A 19,555-nucleotide genomic window follows, 5' to 3' on the forward strand; every position below is an offset into this window, starting at 1 on the left:
AAGAGTTCAGTCTGAACCCAAAATTACAGCAAGTGAGGAAGATCCCAACTTTGAAGATAACCATGAAGTGCCTCCATTGATTTGAAACATCAGGCTGCATCGATGGACCCACCAGACCCGGTTCTGTTCATTGCACAGTGTGTGCAGACCATTTATGGTAAACACAGAGTTATTTATCAACGTTACTACTCCAGTGTTTTAGCTTCTACTTTACACAGTAATATTCTTAAACTAGTTTAAAATTCAAATGTACACCTTAAAATGCTATAACTCATTTGTCTATAATAAAATGCTTCTAGTGCAAAAAAAAAAAAAAAAAAAAATGGGAAGTGGACCTGAACAGATATTTTTCCAAGGAAGATATACTGATGGCCAAAAGGTACATGAAAAATTGCTCAACTTCACTAATCATCAGGGAAATGCAAATCAAAACCACGAGATATCACCTTACAACAGTCAGAATGGCTTGTATCAAAAACACAAGAAATAACAAGTGTTGGCAAGGATGTGGAGAAAGGGAAATCTCATGCACTGTTGGTGGGAATATAAATCGGTGCAGTCACTCTGGGAAACACATGGAGGTTTCTCAAAAAATTAAAAATAGAACTACCATATGATCCTGCAACTCCACTTCTGGGCATTTACCTAAAGAAAACGAAAACACGAATTCCAAAAGATATATGCACACCTATGTTCACTGTAGCATTATTTACAACACCCAAGATATGGAGGAAACCTAGGTGTTCACTGATAGATAAATGGATAAAGATGTGGTACAAATACACAGTGAAATATTACTCAGATGTAAAAGAGAATGAAATTTTGCCATTTGTGACAACATGAAGGAACATTGAGGGTATTATGCTAAGTGAAATAATTCAGAGAAAGACAATCACTGCTGACTTCACTTTTACATGAAATCTAAAAACAAAACAAATGAACAAACAAAACAGAGACTCATAAAAGAAAGAACTGGTGTGGCTGCCACCATGGGAGAGAGGTGGGCGGTGGTGGGCAAAACGGGTGAAGGTGGTCAAAAGGTACAAATTTCCAGTTAAAAAAAAAGTCACGGATGTAAAGTATAGCATAGAGAATATAGTCAATAATACTGTAACAGCATTATACAGTGACAGATGGTAACTAATTTAACATGGTGAGCATTTCATAATGCATATAAATGTCAAATCACTATGTTGTACATCTGAAACTAACATAATGTATGTCAACTATACTTTAATTTATAAATAAACAACTCAACTGGGCTGACTACTTAAAAAAATAAACAGTCTCCAGAGGCTTATAACCAGATCCAGAATCTGTACAATATCCAAAAGGTCCCAAATACAATCCAAAAGTCACTGAATATATAAAGAACCAGAAAAATGTGACTTAAGTCTCAAGAGAAATGCCAATCCTTACATGACCCAGATGCTGAATTTTTACGTTATGTTCCCTGAGGTAAATACAAATGAATGCAAATGGAAAGATAAAAATTCTCATAAGGAAAATTAAACATAATTTTTAAAAGAACATAATTAGCAATTTTAGAACATTAAAATACCAGAAATAAAAAATTCACTAGATGATCCCAGTAGCAACATGGAAATGAAAGAAGAAACAATGAACTTAATGGTAGATAATAGACATTATCAAATCTGAAGAACACAGAAGAAACAGATGAGGAAAAAGGAGCAAAGCCTCAGCAGTCTGTGGTATAACAGCAAAAGACCTAACATATGAATCACTGGAGACACAGAAGGAGGAGAAAGCACTGAAACATAAAAAATAAGTGAAGAAATATTGGTTGAAAACGTCCCAAATTTGATGAAAGACATTAATTTACAAAGCCAAGATGTTCAGTGAACCCCAAACAGGATAAACTCAAAGAAAAGCATGTGGAGATACCTCATAATTAAATGGCTGCTGAAAACCAGACCAAAAAAAAAAAAAAATCATGATTCTATTTATATGACATTCTGGGAAAAGGCAGAAGTACAGGGACAGAAAATAGGTCAGTGGTTACTAGCAGGGTGTGGGGGTACTAGGGGCAGGGAGGGATAACTACAAAGGAGTATAAGGTAATTTTTGGGGTGCTAAAATTATTCTTTATTGGGATTATGGTGGTGATTATAAGACTATATGCATTTTTCAAAACAGAATGAAATTTACTCTATGTAAGTTACACATATAGTAATGTATCTGTTGATATGAAACAAAGTATACCCTACCATCTAGATAATGCCCTTGATAAAAATATTCAACCTGAAAAAGTCCTTAGGAAACAATCAAGCAAATCCAGAATATGACATACTCCATAAAACTGCTGGCCTGGAATCTTCAAAGAAAAGTCTCACAAAAAATGGTTGACTGCACTAGATAAAAAGATACAAATATCAAGTATAATGCATGAATTCTATCTAGTTACTTGATCAGAAAATAAAACAAGCAATAAAAGATTTCAGGACAATGGGGCACCTGGGTGTCTCAGTCGGTTAAGAATCTGACTCTCAGTTTCACCTCAATCGCTATGGCAGGCTCCATGCTCAGCAGGGAGTCAGCTTGAGAGTCTCTGCCTCTCCCTCTCCCGCTCACACTTGGCACGCACACTTTCTCTCTCTCAAATAAATAAATAAAATCTTAAAAAAAAAAATCTTAAGACCCAGTTTGGAAAGTGAATGCAGACAGTATATTAAGTTAAATTATTCAATTAGCATTAATTTCCTAATATGATAACGATGTGGCAAATATCCTTATGCTTAGGAGACACAAAGTTCTAAAATTAAGCACTGATAATACTAAAGAAGTATTTAGGGGTGCTGAGTCATGATTTTTGCAAGTTAGTTTCAAATGGTCCCCATAAAACTATGTGGGGGGAAGGGGGAGTAGAGAAGAAATTAAGCAAATGTGGCAAAATGCTAATAACTAGTGAATCTAAATTAAGAAAAACAGAAATCACATTACTCTGAAATCAAAAGCTATATAGTTACCTCCTTTATAATCTGAAATCTTGTAAGAACCTCTTCTTCGACACCTTTAATTTTACTCAAAGCAGTTTCATGTCTGAAAAGTAGTTGTTCTCTTTCAACTAAAAAACATTCCCGCTTTTGAAGTTCTTCAGCAAACTCCTGTTGTGCTGCAGTTTCACACTGTATTAAAATGTCAGATTCAAGTGTTTTCAGAAAATACATTCACAAATTCTACAAATTACGTTTTATTTACTGAGGTTTTAGCTTAATCAAATGGTGTTTAGGACTACATGTGTATAAGTAAAATCTGGATTACAGTAACAGCTAGACTACCACAGCAAGTAAGCTTGCACAGAAATTCTATCTTGTTACAAAATGACGTGACACCATAGTGAGATTCCACTATGAGGACTCTAGAGAATTTGGGGTCCAAAATGCATCTGTACTATGTGCAATAATCCCCTATCCAGCTTCAATTCCATGCTCCACTTCAACTTCACCGTCTGTTCTTTTCCCTATACTCTCCACCCCCTCCCCTCCCTGTCCTTCACTTGGGCTAAAAGACCCCAGCCCTGCATTATTAGCACTAACCCCAATGCCACACTGCTCGATACCAATGGAGAAAACACACCAGAAAAAGTTGTACTATTGTAAATTCAGGGAACCTCTACCAGATTCTCAATGCAGTCCAGAAAGTGTTTTTTATTTTCATGGTTCTTTCTCTGTCTCCTACTCTCCACAGTGCCTATATTTCAAACCTTCTCCATTCTTTATTTTGAACACCTCACCTCCTACATGATTCTGTGCAGACAGCCTCGGTCTCTAACTTCACAGGAAAAATAGAAGACAGCAGAAGGAAACACCAACCTCCTGCCCTCAAGACACACAAGTCTCTCCTTCCCCCCCCATTACAAAGGCAGACTCAGGATCTCATTGCCTTCTGCCTTCTTTGGACACTGCTGTGCTGAAATCCCTCTAATATTTTTAAAATCTCGAATCTCATCTGAAATGGAGTTGCTCTTGACCACACCCACTAAGTGCCTCCCTTTCACAAAATTCTTTAACACTTTGTCTACACCTGCTGAGCCCTCTTTATTTCCCAATCACTCCTCAATTTACTTCAATCTGGCCTCCGCCAGCATCCCCCTACTACATCTGAAGGTCACTTTCAGTCCTAATTTTATTGAGTCTCTCAACAGCATTTTATACGACAGGCCCTTTCTTCCAATTTAAAATAATCTTTCTTTGGACTCCAAGACACCACATTCTCTTGGTTTTCCACCTCACTCTCTGGCCACATTTTCTCAACATCCTTTGCAGGCTCTGCTTCCTTTACTGTCATTTAACTACTAATGTTCCTCAGGATTTGGGCTTAAGTCACTTCCCTTCACATCTTCTCATTCTCTCTGCTTACTTCCCTCCACTCAATGGCTAAATTACCGTGTATATGCTAACTGATCCCAACCTACAATTGCTCAGCTCTTTCTCCTAAGCTCCAAACTCAAGTCCAAACTTCCTACTGAATATCCTCACCTGTATGCTTTCAGCTAGCACAAAATAAACATGTCCAAACTGAATTCAACTAGCCATCAGGGACATGCAAGTCAAAACCACAATGAGGTGTCACTTCACACCCACTAGGATGGCAAGAATCAGAAAGACAGACAACAAATGTTGTCAATGACGTGAAGGAACTGGAACCCTCGTACGTTATTGGTGAGAATGTAAAATGGTGCAGTCATATTGGAAAACGGTCTTAAAAATTCCTCAAAGTTAAACAAAGAGCTACCATATGACCCAGCAATTCCACTCCTTCATATACACCAAAAAGAAATGAAAGTATATATCCAAACAAAACTTAAACATGAGTGTTCACAGCAGCATTAGTCATAATAGCCAAAAAGTGGGAACCCACATGTCCATCAACTGATGGAAAAAAAGGAAAATGTGGTATATCTATATAATGGATTATTCAGTTATAAAAAGGAATAAAATTCTGATACATGCTGCAACATGGATGAACCTTGAAAATATCATGCTAAGTGAGAGAAGCCAGACACTTCACACACACTATGTATGATTCCATTTATATGAAAAGTCCAGAATAAGCTAATCTATAGCCAGAAAATAGACTGATAGTTGCCTAGGGCTGAGGGGAGATAGGTGGGGTGGGAGGTTAATGAGGAGAGATATCTAATAAGTAGGGGGTTTCTTATTGGGATAATGAAAATACTCTAAAATTGGTTGTGATGATGGTAGCATAACTCTTCAAATATTCTAAAAATAACTGTACACTTTAAAAAAATTAAAAAGAGGCCCTTCCAACATTGATGACACAGCAAAAAGATGGCTGTCTATGAACCAGAAAGTGGGCTTCCAATAGACAATGAATCTGCCAGAGCCTTGATCTTGCACTTCCTAGTTCTGGAACTATATGATGCAGGTTCACTATCTCCTTCAGTGCTCAGCAGGCCACTGTGAAGATACATCACATTTTCCCTTTTTTGGAGATGGCTCAAGATGTATGGAAGTGTTGAATCACTATATTGTACACCTGAAACTAATATAACACTATGTTAACTAGCTGGAATTAAAATAACCTAAAAAAAAAGAAAAGATTCAGTAGACCTTTCTTCTGACCATCATTTCTGAATGTGGAAGCTTTTTGTATGGGACCAAGCCTCTACTCTGAAAAAGGAGCAAGACACCTGCCTTCACCCATCTCAGTGCCAGCAGTTCCTGAGGCAGATATACACAGCCTTGAAAGAAATGAATTCTAATGCAATCATTAACAGATTCCCCACCACTGGTCAACTGTTAACAAAAACTTGCTGGAATTCTCTTATCTCAGCATATGATGAAAGCCAGAAAGTTCTACTATCATGCTTATATTGTTTAACAAAGAACCCTAGAATTCTAGAGAATTGAAACTTAACTCCTGGACACAGGGTTGTCATCTCATATACTTTCAACATTCAAATTTGATATAAAAGAAACTGGTCTGTTTGCTCAAAGTCTTGGGTATGCACCTATAGATTACTATCCTGGTTCGCTTAAAAATATGGTCTTATCATTACTGTCTAAACTCAGAATCATCTTAATGGATTTAACACTCAAAGGCAAAAAATGCAAACTACAACATCAGTGAGATAGCTGTCATATTATGGGGGAAAGACAACTCCAGGATGTTGCTGATGGGAACGTAAATAGGCACGGTAACTTGGGACAATAATTTGGTAGCAACCTGCTACTACTACTTCTTACAGGTTAAGGACACTTAAACAGAGCTGTTTGTAAAATATAAACTCCATCCTGTATATTTATATAGAAATAAATAAATAGGGATGCCTGGGTGGCTCAGTCAGTTAAGAGTCTGCTTTCAGCTCAGGTCATGATCCCAGGGTCCTGGGATCAAGCCCTGTATCAGACTCCCTGCTGAGGGAGGCTGCTTCTCCCTCCCCCTCTGCCCTCCCACCCCTGTCATGCACTCTCTCTCTCTCAAATAAATAAATAAAATCTTAAAAAAAAAAGAAAGAAAAAAATAGTGGTGTATTTAGAGGCAGTAAAAATGAATGAACTAGAACTACATTTTCCAAACATATAAATCTCAAAAATATAACAAAGAATGAAGCAAGCAAGTTGCAAAAAGAAATTCACAGTATGTCATTACTTATGTAACATTTTAAAACATTCAAAACAATACATATATATGAATATATAAAAGTGTTAAAACAGGACATAATGGATCCACACTAATTTCAAGGGAGTGCTGAATCCTTGGGAAAAGGAAGAGGTTATGGGATGGAGGAAGGCTGTTTCAACTCTAATCGAAACATTTATTTCCTTTAAAAATATCAAACAGAATTATTAATAAAATGTTAGCATTATGCAATATGGGCAATGGGCATACAGTTGATATTATAATATTACCTATGTTTTTCTGTATGTCATAAATATTTTATAAACTTTTAAAAACCGAAACTCTGTTACCTAGAAAAATACTGCAAATGAAAAGATAATATTCATGATAAAGGAATTATTTCCTACACAAAAATTAAAGGTATAAATTTCAAAAAAACAATCTTCTCCCTCCAGTTTTGTTCCCTATCTCAGCAAAAAGTAGAATCATTTATCCAACAGCCAAAAGAATAAACCTGCATTTCATCTTTGACTAAAACCCTACTGCACACCTCCCACATCAAAACAATCTCCAAGACCTACTGGATCCATCTTTTAAAAATGTTTAGAATCCATCCACTTCTCTTTATCCCTAAGGCCCTCATTCTAACCCAAGACACCATCAGGATACCACATCTCTTCACACTCTGCCGTCTCTCTAGATCTCACCTACTGGTGACAGCTTTAAATATCTATATGTAAATGACTCCCAATTTAGATGCCCATCCAAGACGTATGTTCTAAACGCCAAGCTGATACATTTACTTACATGAGGTCTCCATTAAAGTCTCAAACCTAATCCATTCCAAACTAAAATCTTGATCTTTCTCCCCTATATTCATTCTTCCAAGTTGTACAAACCAGAAATGTGGAAATTATCCTAGACACCTATTCTCCCTATACCACATCGAACTCATCACACCAAGTTTAGCCCATTTTACCTCCAAAAGCAATCTCAAATCTATTCAATTCCACTTCTCTGCCACCCCCCAGTCCAACTTACCATCACCTCTCACCTGCACTATTACAGTAGGATATCCTACCCGGTCTCCCAACTTCCATACCTATGCCCCTCCAACCCACTGATTTAAGCATACATTAGATTGGGGCACCTGGGTGGCTCAGTCATTAAACTGGGTGGTTCAGTCTGCCTTCGGCTCAGGTCATGATCCCAGGGTCCTGGGATCGAGCCCCACATCAGGCTCCCTGCTCCACGGGAAGCCTGCTTTTCCCTCTCCCACTCCCCCTCTGCTTGTGTTCCTGCTCTTGCGGTCTCTCTCTCTCTCTGTCAAATAATAAATAAATAAATAAATAAATAAATAAATAAAATTAAAAAAAAAAAAAGGGCATATATTAGATTAAGCAACTCCCCTGCTATAAAAATCCTCATTTACTTACTACATTTTCCTTGAATGAATATATCATCATGCTTCTGGGGCTTCTCTAACTAGACCATCACAGTCTAGTAGGGCTAATCCCCTACTCTTCCTCCAGGGTATAAGTTAAATGATACTTTCTCAGAAAACCTTACCAATCTATCCTAATCAGGTTTCATATTATACCTGAATTATTCACTTAAATTTATAAAATTGTAACTATATGAGTACTCACAATTGACTCTAATAAGCTATGTGTGGCAAGAACCATATATATTTTATCTTCTTCTATATATTCAACACTAAGCACGCAAATGCATATTAACAAGTGTTCAAACATATGCTGAATGAATGAAATTGCAAAATTTGACAAAATGTATATACTTAATGATGACCAACACAACAGAAGACTAAAAAAAATTTTTTAAGTTAGATTTGACTACAGATTAAACAAGATTAATCCACTGGACTTCATTTTCAAAAAAATATGTCTTTATTGTGTTTGCAGTAAATGATATATCTTTACAACTTTGCTTATTCTTTTTTATCTCATAAAGTATTAGCAAAGAAATCTTCCCAATGCACTATTACTCTGTCACTCATTTGCTTAAAAACCTGTTGTAGCCAGCCTGAGTGTTCTTTCCCCAGGCTGGTAAGTTCAGTCTGACAAATCACTCCTTTCCAAAGACCTCCCACCCCCAACTCTTGCCACCTGGAATGCCCTTCCACTCCTCTTCTCTTTAAATTTTACCTCAGTCAAGTACCAAGTTATGTCTCTTCCTGAACTGTTCTCCAGTGATTTTAGGCCAAAATAATCTTTTTCTGAAATGCTATGGTAATTATAATCTGAATTATTCAGACAAAATGGAGATATTGGAGGTTTTTTTAAGATACTGGTTTTTTAAAAACGTTTATTTCCTTGTATACAAATATAGCAGAATTCCAACTAGAACAATTTTGGTCTGGAACTGGGTATTACACATACCTTTGCTCCCTTCTGTACTCTCACCTAGTGGACACTTGATAAATACATGAAGTACATCCTTTAGAAACAAAAAAATCCCAAAGAAGATAAAGACCAATGTTCCTAATCGAATTTTGGTGAGAATTGACAAGAGAACGTCTTACATATACGTATTTAAAACAATGAATCAGGAACACTACTTCAAAAAGCACACTTGAAGGGCACTTGGCTGGCTCACTTGGAGGAGAATGTGACTCAGGGTTGTGAGTTTCAGCCCCACGTTGGGCGTAGAGATTACTAAAAAAAACAAACCTAAAAAAAAAAAAAAGTACACTTTACCAGCAGATTGTTTTATTTCTTAAGCAAGGATGGGATAGAAATAAACACAAAACACAAAACAGTCTGAAATCTAAGAAATATGCCTGTACCTAAAAATACCATTTATTTTTTCCATCAGCTATAAATTTTTCCCTTCAATAATTGTAATAAATTTGTTTGTTCCCTTTTGACTTTATCTCGACATGCTTAGCTAAAATAATTAAAATGAAATACTCTGTATTCAAATTTTATATATGTTTAGTGCTTAGAACATAAATATATCTGAATTCTCAATTTTTAGTTCTTACCTGCAGTTTCTGATGTATTTGAAACAATTCCTCATAGATCTGATTAATCTGATGTGGAAGTATTCTCTGCTTCTTTGGTGCTTTAGATGTCGAACAGCTGACACGTCTCAGAGGGGAGTCACTTACATTACTACAACATTCAGTCCAATTTCTTGAATTTGATGTCACATTAGTTGGCTGGGCAACTGCTACAAAAGAAATTTAATTATAAATTATTACAGTTGTAAGTATTCTCAGCGTACTCTTCAGGAAGAGTTACTTTAAATATGAATTAAAAGTATTGTTAAAAGTCTCCAGTATTAAAAACAGTATGGAGGTTCCTCAAAAAGTTAAAAATAGGGCGCCTGGGTGACTCAGTTGGTTAAGCGACTGCTTCGGCTCAGGTCATGATCCTGGAGTCCCGGGATCGAGTCCCGCATCGGGCTCCCTGCTCAGCAGGGGGTCTGCTTCTCCCTCTGCCCCTCCCCCCTCTCATGTGCTCTCTCTCTCATTCTCTCTCTGTCAAATAATAAATAAAATCTTTAAAAAAAAAAAAAAAAGTTAAAAATAGAACTACCCTATGACCCAGCAACTGCACTACTAGGTATTTATCCAAAGGATACAAAAACAGTGATTCGAAAGGACACATACACCTCAATGTTTATAGGAGCAATGTCCACAATAGCCAAAATGTGGAAAGAGCCCAGATGTCCATCTACAGATGAGTGGATAAAGAAGATGTGGTATATAAATACAGTGGAATATTACTCAGCCATCAAAAAGAATGAAATCTTGCCATTTGCAATGACATGGATGGAACTATAGGGTATTATGCTAAGCGAAATAAGCCAGTCAAAAACAAATACCATATGATTTCACTCATATGTGGAATTTAAGAAACAAAACAGATGAACATAGGGGAAGGAAAGGAAAAATAAAATAAGATAAAAACAGAGGGAGGCAAACCATAAGAGACTCTTAACTCTAGGTAACAAACTGAGGGTTGCTGCAGGGGATGTGGGTGAGGGAAAGGGATAATTGAGTGATGGGCATTAAGGAGGGCACTTGATGTAATGAGCACTGGGTGTTACAGGCAACCAATGAATCACTAAATTCTACCCTTGAAACTAGTAATACACTATATGTTAACTAAATTGAATTTAAATAAAAAAAAATTTTTTTTAAAGTCATCAGTATTATATGCAGAAACAATTACATAGCAAATGTGGTAAAATGTTAAAATTTAGAAAATCTGTGTGAAGGACTTACAGAAATTCTCTATGCTCTTATGGCAATTTTTCTGTAAGTCTGAAATTATTTCAAAATGGATTTTAAAGATTTTTATTTTTATTTATTTGACAGAGAGACAGTGAGAGAGGGAACACAAGCAGGGGGAGTAGGAGAGGGACAAGCAGGCTTCCCGCTGAGCAGGGAGCCCAATGCGGGGCTTGATCCCAGGACCCTGGGATCACAACCTGAGCTGAAGGCAGACGCTTAACAACTGAGCCACCCAGGTGCCCCTCAAAATGGATTTAAAAGTGCATGAAAACACTCATGTATTAACTGCCTAGGCCAAGAAATAAATGTAAAGTTACCTCAGAAACCCCTGATTACATTCCCTTCTCTCCTCTAAACCAAATTAACCACTAACCCAAATATAGCATTAATCATTGCTTTATTTTTTAAAAGTTTTTAGTATCTGGGTAAAAAAAAAAATTAAGACCTCATTTTGCCTGGTTTTAAACCTTATATAATGTCTGTAATTTACATAATGATGTAATTATGTAATTTCTATAACCTCTTTTAAATATGTTCTTGTATTAATGACTGAATCAGGTTCACAAATCTTCACTACTTTATCCTATTTTGTATTTTTATAAGCCAAATTCTACTACAGGTGGGTATTTGAGCTCTTTGTCTACATAGGTGCTCCACAGTCTTGCATGTGGCTGCTGGTACACATGTTCAAGAGTTTCTCCAGGGTATATGACTAACAGCAACATTGTTGGATCATAAGGGACATGTGCAGGTTCAACTGTGCCAGTGATATCAAACTGCTTGCCAAAGTGGTTATATTAATTTACTCTCCCAAAAGCAATGGATGAGCAAGTTCCTTTTGCTTCACTTCTCTGCCAACACTGTATTGCCAGAATTTATTTTCTGTTAGTACTGAAAGTGGTTTTAACTTGCATTAGCCTTCCTGGGAATCCTAGCTTTAAGAAAGGGGTCTCCTATTGTATTCCCCATCTTGGACAGACCTTAGGGAGCCAAAATAAAAAATAACACAAATTTTTAACAAAGAAAAAAGTTTTAGGGCGCCTCGGTGGCTCAGTCTGTTAAGCAACAACTCTTGATTTCAGCATAGATCATGATCTCAGAGTAGTGAGATCAAGCCCCATGTGGGGCTCCGCACTCCACAGGGAGTCAACTTGGGATTCTTTTTCCCTCTCCCTCTGTTCCCCCTTCCCCAAATGTGCATGCAAGCGGGTGCACTCTCTAATAAACAAATAAATCTTAAAAAAAAAAAAAAAAAGTTTCACTTCACTCAGTTCAGCAAATCCCCTTAAAGTGAAAGTTTCATTTTTTAGAAGATTTTATTTATTTATTTTATTTATTTTAATTTATTGCATGCAGGAGGGGGAGGAGGGGCAGAGGGAGAGGGAGAAAGAATCCCAGGTGACTCCAGTGGAGCACAGAGCCCTATACTGGGCTTAATCTCAGGACCCTGAGATCACAATCCTAGCTGAAATTGAAAGTCAGATGCCCAACAGACTGAGCCACCCAGGTGCCCCTAAAGTGAAAGACACTTTCACTGCTTTGCTTGTCTCTCTAGGTTCCCATCTCACAATCCGTAGCTTAAATATTCCTTAATTATGTCAACTCTTAAATACATTCAACTTTTTTTTTTTTACATTATCCTGTATTTTCAATTGTTTTTCAGTGGGAAAATCCAACATGTAGCCAGAAACACAAGTCCAGGCAGAATTTCTTTTCACTTTCCTCAAATGCTGAGATGACTAGGAAAAGGATGAAGGAAAGTGGGAAGGGAGAAATGAGCGTGTGTTGTGTGCAGACAACATATGCCCAGAAGAGATGCACAAAGGCTATCAAAGGGGCAACACTGTTCTCAAAGTCTTGCAGCCAAGAGGAAGCCATTTCTGGTTGCCTCTTTCCTTGAAATGCTGACAAAACTATGACATGCAGCCACATGCACAGAAAGTTATTAAAGAAGTGCCTGAAGAAGCTATACCTTAAGTAATCTGGAGTACTGTCTTAAAATATTAAAGGATTACTCAAATCTACCACAGTATTTAGTGACTTGCTAAACAAATACTGATATGAAAAAATATGAAGAAATTATAAAAAGTATTCAATTGACTTATTTTGATAATTTTGAGAGCATAGGAATACTACTGGAAAATAATGAAGTTTATTTTTCTCTTCTCCTTTAGTTAATAATAAGCACAGTTACTCTCTCATGGCTTACAAAAATGCAGAACACAGAAATACACAGACACATGAGGGCCAGTGTTATTAACTATGGGATAAGCTTTATGTGCTCTACTTGACAAAGCTACTTAAAAAAAAAAAAGATTTTATTTTTAAATAATCTCTACACCCAATGTGGGGCTCAAACTTATAACCCTGAGATCAAGAGTCATGTGCTCTACCTACTGAGCCAGCCAGATGCCCTGAGACAAAGCATCTTTTTAAGTAACTATTCTAAAATGATTATCTCTTTTACCTTTTCCTATGTCTTTAAAAGACTGTTTGGTTATTTTGGAGGTACTAATTCTATGATCATTCTCAATTAACTCTTCTTTTTTTTCTCGTTGCTTCAAATCTTGAAAAGAATCCAGTTCATCATCTAGGCTTTAAAAAAAAAAAAAACCCTATCACAGCATTCTGGAAGTTTTCTATAGCATTTTAAAAAGATAAAACTGCTTTTCAAATATTAACAGCATAACAACTGAAAAAAAATTTAACAAGTAAACATTTTTGAAAATGGAAAACAAAATGTGAAAAGTAAGTCACTGATCCTAAAAAGTCACCACAGGTACCTTTCTACATAATCCAATGGGCTTAATTTAAAATGACATATACCTGTAGAACGCTCTACAACTGCCAAACTCTTTCTTTTGATTCCTAATACTTCTGTGAGGTAGATATAACAGGTCCTATTAGCTATAATTTTAGCTAAAAGAACTAACATTTAACAGGAAGAAACTGAAACCTAAAGAATTTAAATAACTGACACATGACGTTAACTAGTAAAAGGTAAAGCAGAACTAGAATCTCAGGTGTTCTCTCCAAAAAGATGATCTCAAAGTTGAAATTTCTAGAGCAGTGCTGCTCAAAGGAATATAATTCAAGTCACATAAGGCAATTTAAAATTCTCTAGTAGCCGTATTAAAAACATAAAAACACAAAATTTTAACAATGTTAAGTATTTTAACAATATTTAACCCAGTATATCTAAAAGATTATTTTAATATATAATCAGTATTAAAAAATTATTAAGATATTTTGCATTCTTTTATCCATCTTTGAAATCCGGTGTATTATTTCTTACTTATATTTCACGTACTCAATAGTCTCCTGTGCCCTGTGGCTACTATGCTGGATAGCACTATAATTCCAGATTAGATCATAACTAGAGATTATGGAAAAAACTGCCTAATGTTACAAAAACTTTCATAGTTCAAAAGCTTCAAGTTATAACTTGAAATTATACCCAGATCATTTATGATAACAAAAAATGATAAAACTATTAGTTAAATATAAGAAAATAATTTCCAGAAATTCATAATTATCTCAAAATAACTTTTACTTTCCTTACTCTATATTCAATCTACCTCATGTCCAAATCTTAAATCCATATCAACAAAGCTACTTTGTGAATGCCAAATGAAATAGTATAACAATGATAATAGCACATTTGAATGCTTTTCTATGTATTAAGCACTGTTCTAAGTGCTTTACATGAATTAAATCATTTAAGTAGAAAATGAGGCAATTATATAAAAAACTCAAGCTCCCAAATATCAATTACATGAATAATTTACACATATTTTTGGCAGAGTTAGCTTTTCTTCTCCCCATGATTATCTCAACATTTCATTTTGTATATGTATACATCTTTATGGTTTAACATTATTCCAAAACATTTACCCTTCTTGATATACATAGCACCTCCTTCTGCCACATATTTATGGCATTTAATTGGATCTAATTCAGAACTTTATTTCACCTTAGCTTCCACTGTTTTTATATTGGTTTCACCCACTCACAGCCCAGCACTCTGCACATTTGTAGTTAGCATCCCCTTAGACTGATTTCTTCAATCTCTCTACCTAAAATATAGCTTACCACACTAGAAGATACACAATGGATACTGAGTTAAATATCACTGTCTAACAAACCTGCATTCATCTGTATCCTAGCTCCTTAAAAAAAAAGGGGGGGGTGGAGCAGGGTCTTCATTTGGGTCCTGGATGAATAACCATAGAAATGATTGTTCACCTTTCATACTGTGTAAATAACTTTCCATTATACCACCAACCATAATGCTAGGCTTATGCTTTTATCACAGAGAGTCTCAGTAAAAATTAATAAATCAGTGTCTTCAACCATTCAGCAGGCTCCAGACTGCTTGTACTTCCTCTCAGAAAAAAGCAAAGACATAAACAATCCACACTTTAATCTGTTTTTTTAGATACCCAAGGGAGAGCAATACTAAGGATTCAAGGTACTTTACCAATTCACATTTAAGTGTTTGAATGAACTACAAAGCGGTGTTGTGCAATGCTTTCTTTCATCAGAATAACATCTTAATGATGAACCCACTTTATCTCCAGATGAGAAGATACCCAAATCATCTGTTAACAAAAAAGAAAATAGCAGAGATTACTAAAATCAGATACTAATTTCATTCTAGGCTTCTAAAGGTAAGGCAGCAAAATTACCTAATGATTTCTTATCTGTATGTCTCTGTAATGCAAACTTCAAAAAACAGGCATCAAATCTTGTATTTATATAGCACTTTACTGATTTCAAAATGCTCTTTCATTTATTACCTTATTTGATCTTAGCAACAACTAGCTTACTATGAAGTAAGCAGAATAAGTGCCTTTAACCCTATTCTAATGATGTGAAGTCTAAGGACCAGAGAAGTTATATGAAGTTATCCAAGTTAACAGAACCAGCAAATGGAAAGATTAAAATTCAGAATCCAGGCTTATTCCTACCTAATCATTATATTTCATCAGTCCTCAGCTTATTTTATAATTTTAAACACTAAACATTTTTTTTATTAGACAGAGAGAGAGCACGAATGGTAGGGGCAGAGAGAAAGGGAGAGAGAATCTCAAGCAGACTCTGCACTAAGCATGGAGCCCAACACAGGGCTTGATCTCACAACCCTGAGATCCCGACCTGAACCAAAACCAAAGAGTCAGACACTTAACTGAATGCAACACCCAGGCGCCCCTAAACACTAAACATTTAACAGACTATTGGCCTATATCTAAACTGAATAAAAGGCAAAGAGAGCTTCTCTGATAAGAAATTTAGAAATATTTTTAAAAACTTTTTGGAATTATCTGATTTTTTAAAAACTAGTTTCAGAGGTAGAATTTAGTGATTCGTCAGTTGCATATAACACTCAGTGCTCATTACATCAAGTGCCCTCCTTAATGCCCACCACCGAATTATACCTTCCCCCCACTCACCTCCCCTCCAGCAACCCTCAGTTTGTTCCCCAGAGCTAAGAGTCTCTGGTTTGTCTCCCTCTCTGATTTCATCTTATTTTTCCTTTCCTTCCCCTATGTTCATCTGTTTTGTTTCTTAAATTCCACATGAGTGAAATCATATGGTATTTGTCTTTGACTGGCTTATTTCGCTTAGTATAATACCCTATAGTTCCATCCATGTCTTTGAAATGTATGCAGCCTTGTCTAACATGCATTTTTACCCCATCAGAAAGTAAATGAGCTATACTTTTTAGTTATATTTTAAAAAGCTGGAAATTTTAGGGCAAATTTCAAAACTAAAATATAATTTTAAGATATTTTTAAGATACCAGACTTAGTAATAACTGGGTTTTTTTTCATACTGAAGGAATGTTTCGGAAGAGTGTTTACAAAATTTCAAAATGAAATAAACTTGGAAAAAAAATGAAATTCTCTAATCTACCATCTGATAAACTTTTAAAGATACGGTTTCTGCTATCACCCCAAAATTCGGTGATTATACTTACTAGTAAAAACAACACTGAAGAAGTACCAACAAATCAAAAGACTAATGGTTAATTAGCTATATATGTTAGTTCCAGATTACCACATAATGTTCCAACCCACCCAATCTCACAATATAATTATCTTTATCAAGTACATTTGATAAATTCTTCCAGTGCAACAATTATTACCCCTGTAACTTGGAAAAGTTTATGCCTCAAAAAAATAGCAGTTTTCTTTACCTAATATACTGTTTAATTTTTAACATTTTTAAAGGCAAAAATGCTGTAACTGAAACACCAAAAAGAATTCAATTTGATTTTAAAGACATCTTACACATTTACCCCCCCCAAATCTTGATTACTATTAGTTCATTACCCGAATGAAAAAAGCTTAGTATCACAAGATATCTGGCACTTAGTCTTAAGCCTAAACATTTTTTTTTAAATGTTTTTTCTCAAATTAAATTTGTTAAAACCCCCAAATATACAAAATACTCCATCAGCTTACCTGGGGAGGTTAGCAATCTTCTCTTCCATTTAGCCTGATCAAAATTTGAAAAATCATACTTAAAAAAAAAAGACATATTTAATTTATATATTAATAATCAACCTACAGTCTCAAAAGAGTTCCCCACAAATTATGTATTAAGTACAAGGAATAATTACAAAGGTTAGAGTGGACAAATCTGATAGACACTACCTTAACCAAGTAGTCAAAAGTTAGTATCACCAATAATGGGGCAAAGCAACATCACAGGTCTCCTAATGAACAGGAGCAACGCATACATCACTCCTGCCAAAAATGCAAAAACCAGTATCTATCTATCATGAGGTGTATTCACCAGAGAAACTCAGCTGTCCTATAGTCTTCAAAAACATCAACATTATAGAAGGCAAAGAGTTAAGAACCTGTTCCAGAAAAAACAGAAGCGAAAACCAAATGCAATGCTCATTTTTAGATTGTATCTGTACCAGGAAAAAAAATTTTACAAAGGACATTATTAATTGGTGAAATTTGAAAATGAACCATACATTACATATTATTGTATAAGTGGTAAGTCTCCTTAATTTATTACTGGGGGTATATAAGAGAATATGCTTATTCCTAGAAAATACACTAAAGTATTTATATTTGGGGGTAGTATCACAGTGCCTGCAAGTTACCCTTCAATAGTTCAGGGGGACAATGTGTGTATGGAAAGTCAAAACTAGGAAGATAATAGTAACGCAAATGTGGCAAAATGTTAACAACTGGTGAGTCCAAACGAAGTATTCAAGAGTTCTTTGTATTATTCTTGCAACTTTAAGTTTGGAATTGTTTCCAAATAGGAAGGTTTTTAAAGGAATTAAAATTGCTTTTTGAACTCCACACGAGTCACTGTAAATTAAAGTGCCATACCACCATGTCTGATACATCATAAACCTTCAAGAGCTTATGGTGAAGGAATTTTTCTGATACAAAATTTGTTTTTCCCACATAGGGAGCATCTGCGGCCACAAATGACTTCTGCTCCTCTGGCTACCTTTCGCTAACCCTGTTGCCGGCCGAGCGGCTCGAGGCCCAGAGAGTGGCTCCCCGCCCGAGTGCCCTGCGCACCCCGGCTCCGAGGCTTTGGGCGCAGCTGCCGGGCGGGCGGCTTCACACCTGCAAGAACCGGCCCGCGGACACAGGGACGGGTCGAGGTGAAGGGCGAGGCCTCACCTCGGCGAAGCGGCTACCCCCTAGTCCGTAGCGGCTTTTGAGACGTTCCACTACCAAATCCTGCCCGGGCGGCTTCACTAGCCTCGGCTCCATAGCGCGCCGAGGCCACCGTTGTCACCCTGCGAACAGCTTTCAAACACTCGGCGACGGGGCGCGCAGGGGCGGAGCTCGTACAACGGAACGGCGACGTGACGCACGGCACGCCCCGTCCCGCCCCTCGGGGTCGAGAGCTACGCCGAAGCGCGAGGAGGCCGAGCCTAACCGGGAGGCGGGGGCGCGGCCACTTAAGCGGAGCGCGGGAGCAGCCAGAGGCGTAGGCAAGGGAGAAGCGCGCCAATTTGGAGTCCTTCTGTCTCCTCTTCTCTGTACTGTTAAAAACGTTCTCGTGTTAACAAACGTTTTTCCTGCCGAACGATTTAATGACTAATTCCTTTACTACTGTGTTATTTGGACTGATAAATGGCGTTTTATCTTTGTCTTAAAAAATTTTTGCTACTTGTCTTCCTCGGTCGTGTCCAAGGCGCCGAAAAGTACAATCGTCCACAGCAGTTACACCTTAGCAGGCGTGGCCCCTCACGGGAGGACGCTCAGCCGTAGCCTCAGGCACCTCCACCCCTTCACGGGAAAACACCACTTTCACCGTAACCTGTGCGCCTCGCCTGCAAGTGGGAATGCGCACACGCTACGTCCACAGACGACATGGTCACCAGGATGGTCCAAACTGACTGGTGGCAACCCCCTCTTGCCTCTAATACAGCTTACGTGTATTTAGGGCGCGTTTGGACATAACGAAAATACAGTGCTGTTTAATCGGAATGGTCTTTGCTAACTGTAAAAACAGGCAAAAATCAAGAATATATCGTACTGCAAAGCACAGAATTCTCAAAAAGGATTACTCCCTCACTTCCCCTGCCACTGGCCTGAGTTCCGTATGTATATTAAAAAGCAGTATTAGGGGGCGCCTGGGTGGCTCAGGTCATGATCCTGGAGTCCCAGGATCGAGTCCCGCATCGGGCTCCCTGCTCGG

The 19,555-nt window shown here is 37.0% G+C and overlaps 1 protein-coding gene across 1 annotated transcript in view; it reads right to left on the reverse strand.

Annotated features, from left to right (window-relative positions):
* CCDC138 (coiled-coil domain containing 138) overlaps positions 1-19,555 on the reverse strand; it is a 129,813-nt gene extending 110,258 nt beyond the window's left edge. The window contains exons 1-6 of the mRNA XM_081832298.1: positions 18,529-19,555; positions 17,335-17,392; positions 15,348-15,468; positions 13,335-13,462; positions 9,611-9,795; positions 2,988-3,146 (exon numbers count right to left, since the gene is read on the reverse strand). Of these exons, the coding sequence (XP_081688424.1) occupies positions 2,988-3,146; positions 9,611-9,795; positions 13,335-13,462; positions 15,348-15,468; positions 17,335-17,392; positions 18,529-18,621 (744 nt within the window). The 5' untranslated portion in view covers positions 18,622-19,555. The remainder of the gene's footprint in view (positions 1-2,987; positions 3,147-9,610; positions 9,796-13,334; positions 13,463-15,347; positions 15,469-17,334; positions 17,393-18,528) is intronic.

Source organism: Leptonychotes weddellii, chromosome 10 (assembly GCF_054177405.1).
Source record: "Leptonychotes weddellii isolate Sample4059 chromosome 10, ASM5417740v2, whole genome shotgun sequence".
Classification (NCBI taxonomy): Eukaryota; Metazoa; Chordata; class Mammalia; order Carnivora; family Phocidae; genus Leptonychotes; species Leptonychotes weddellii.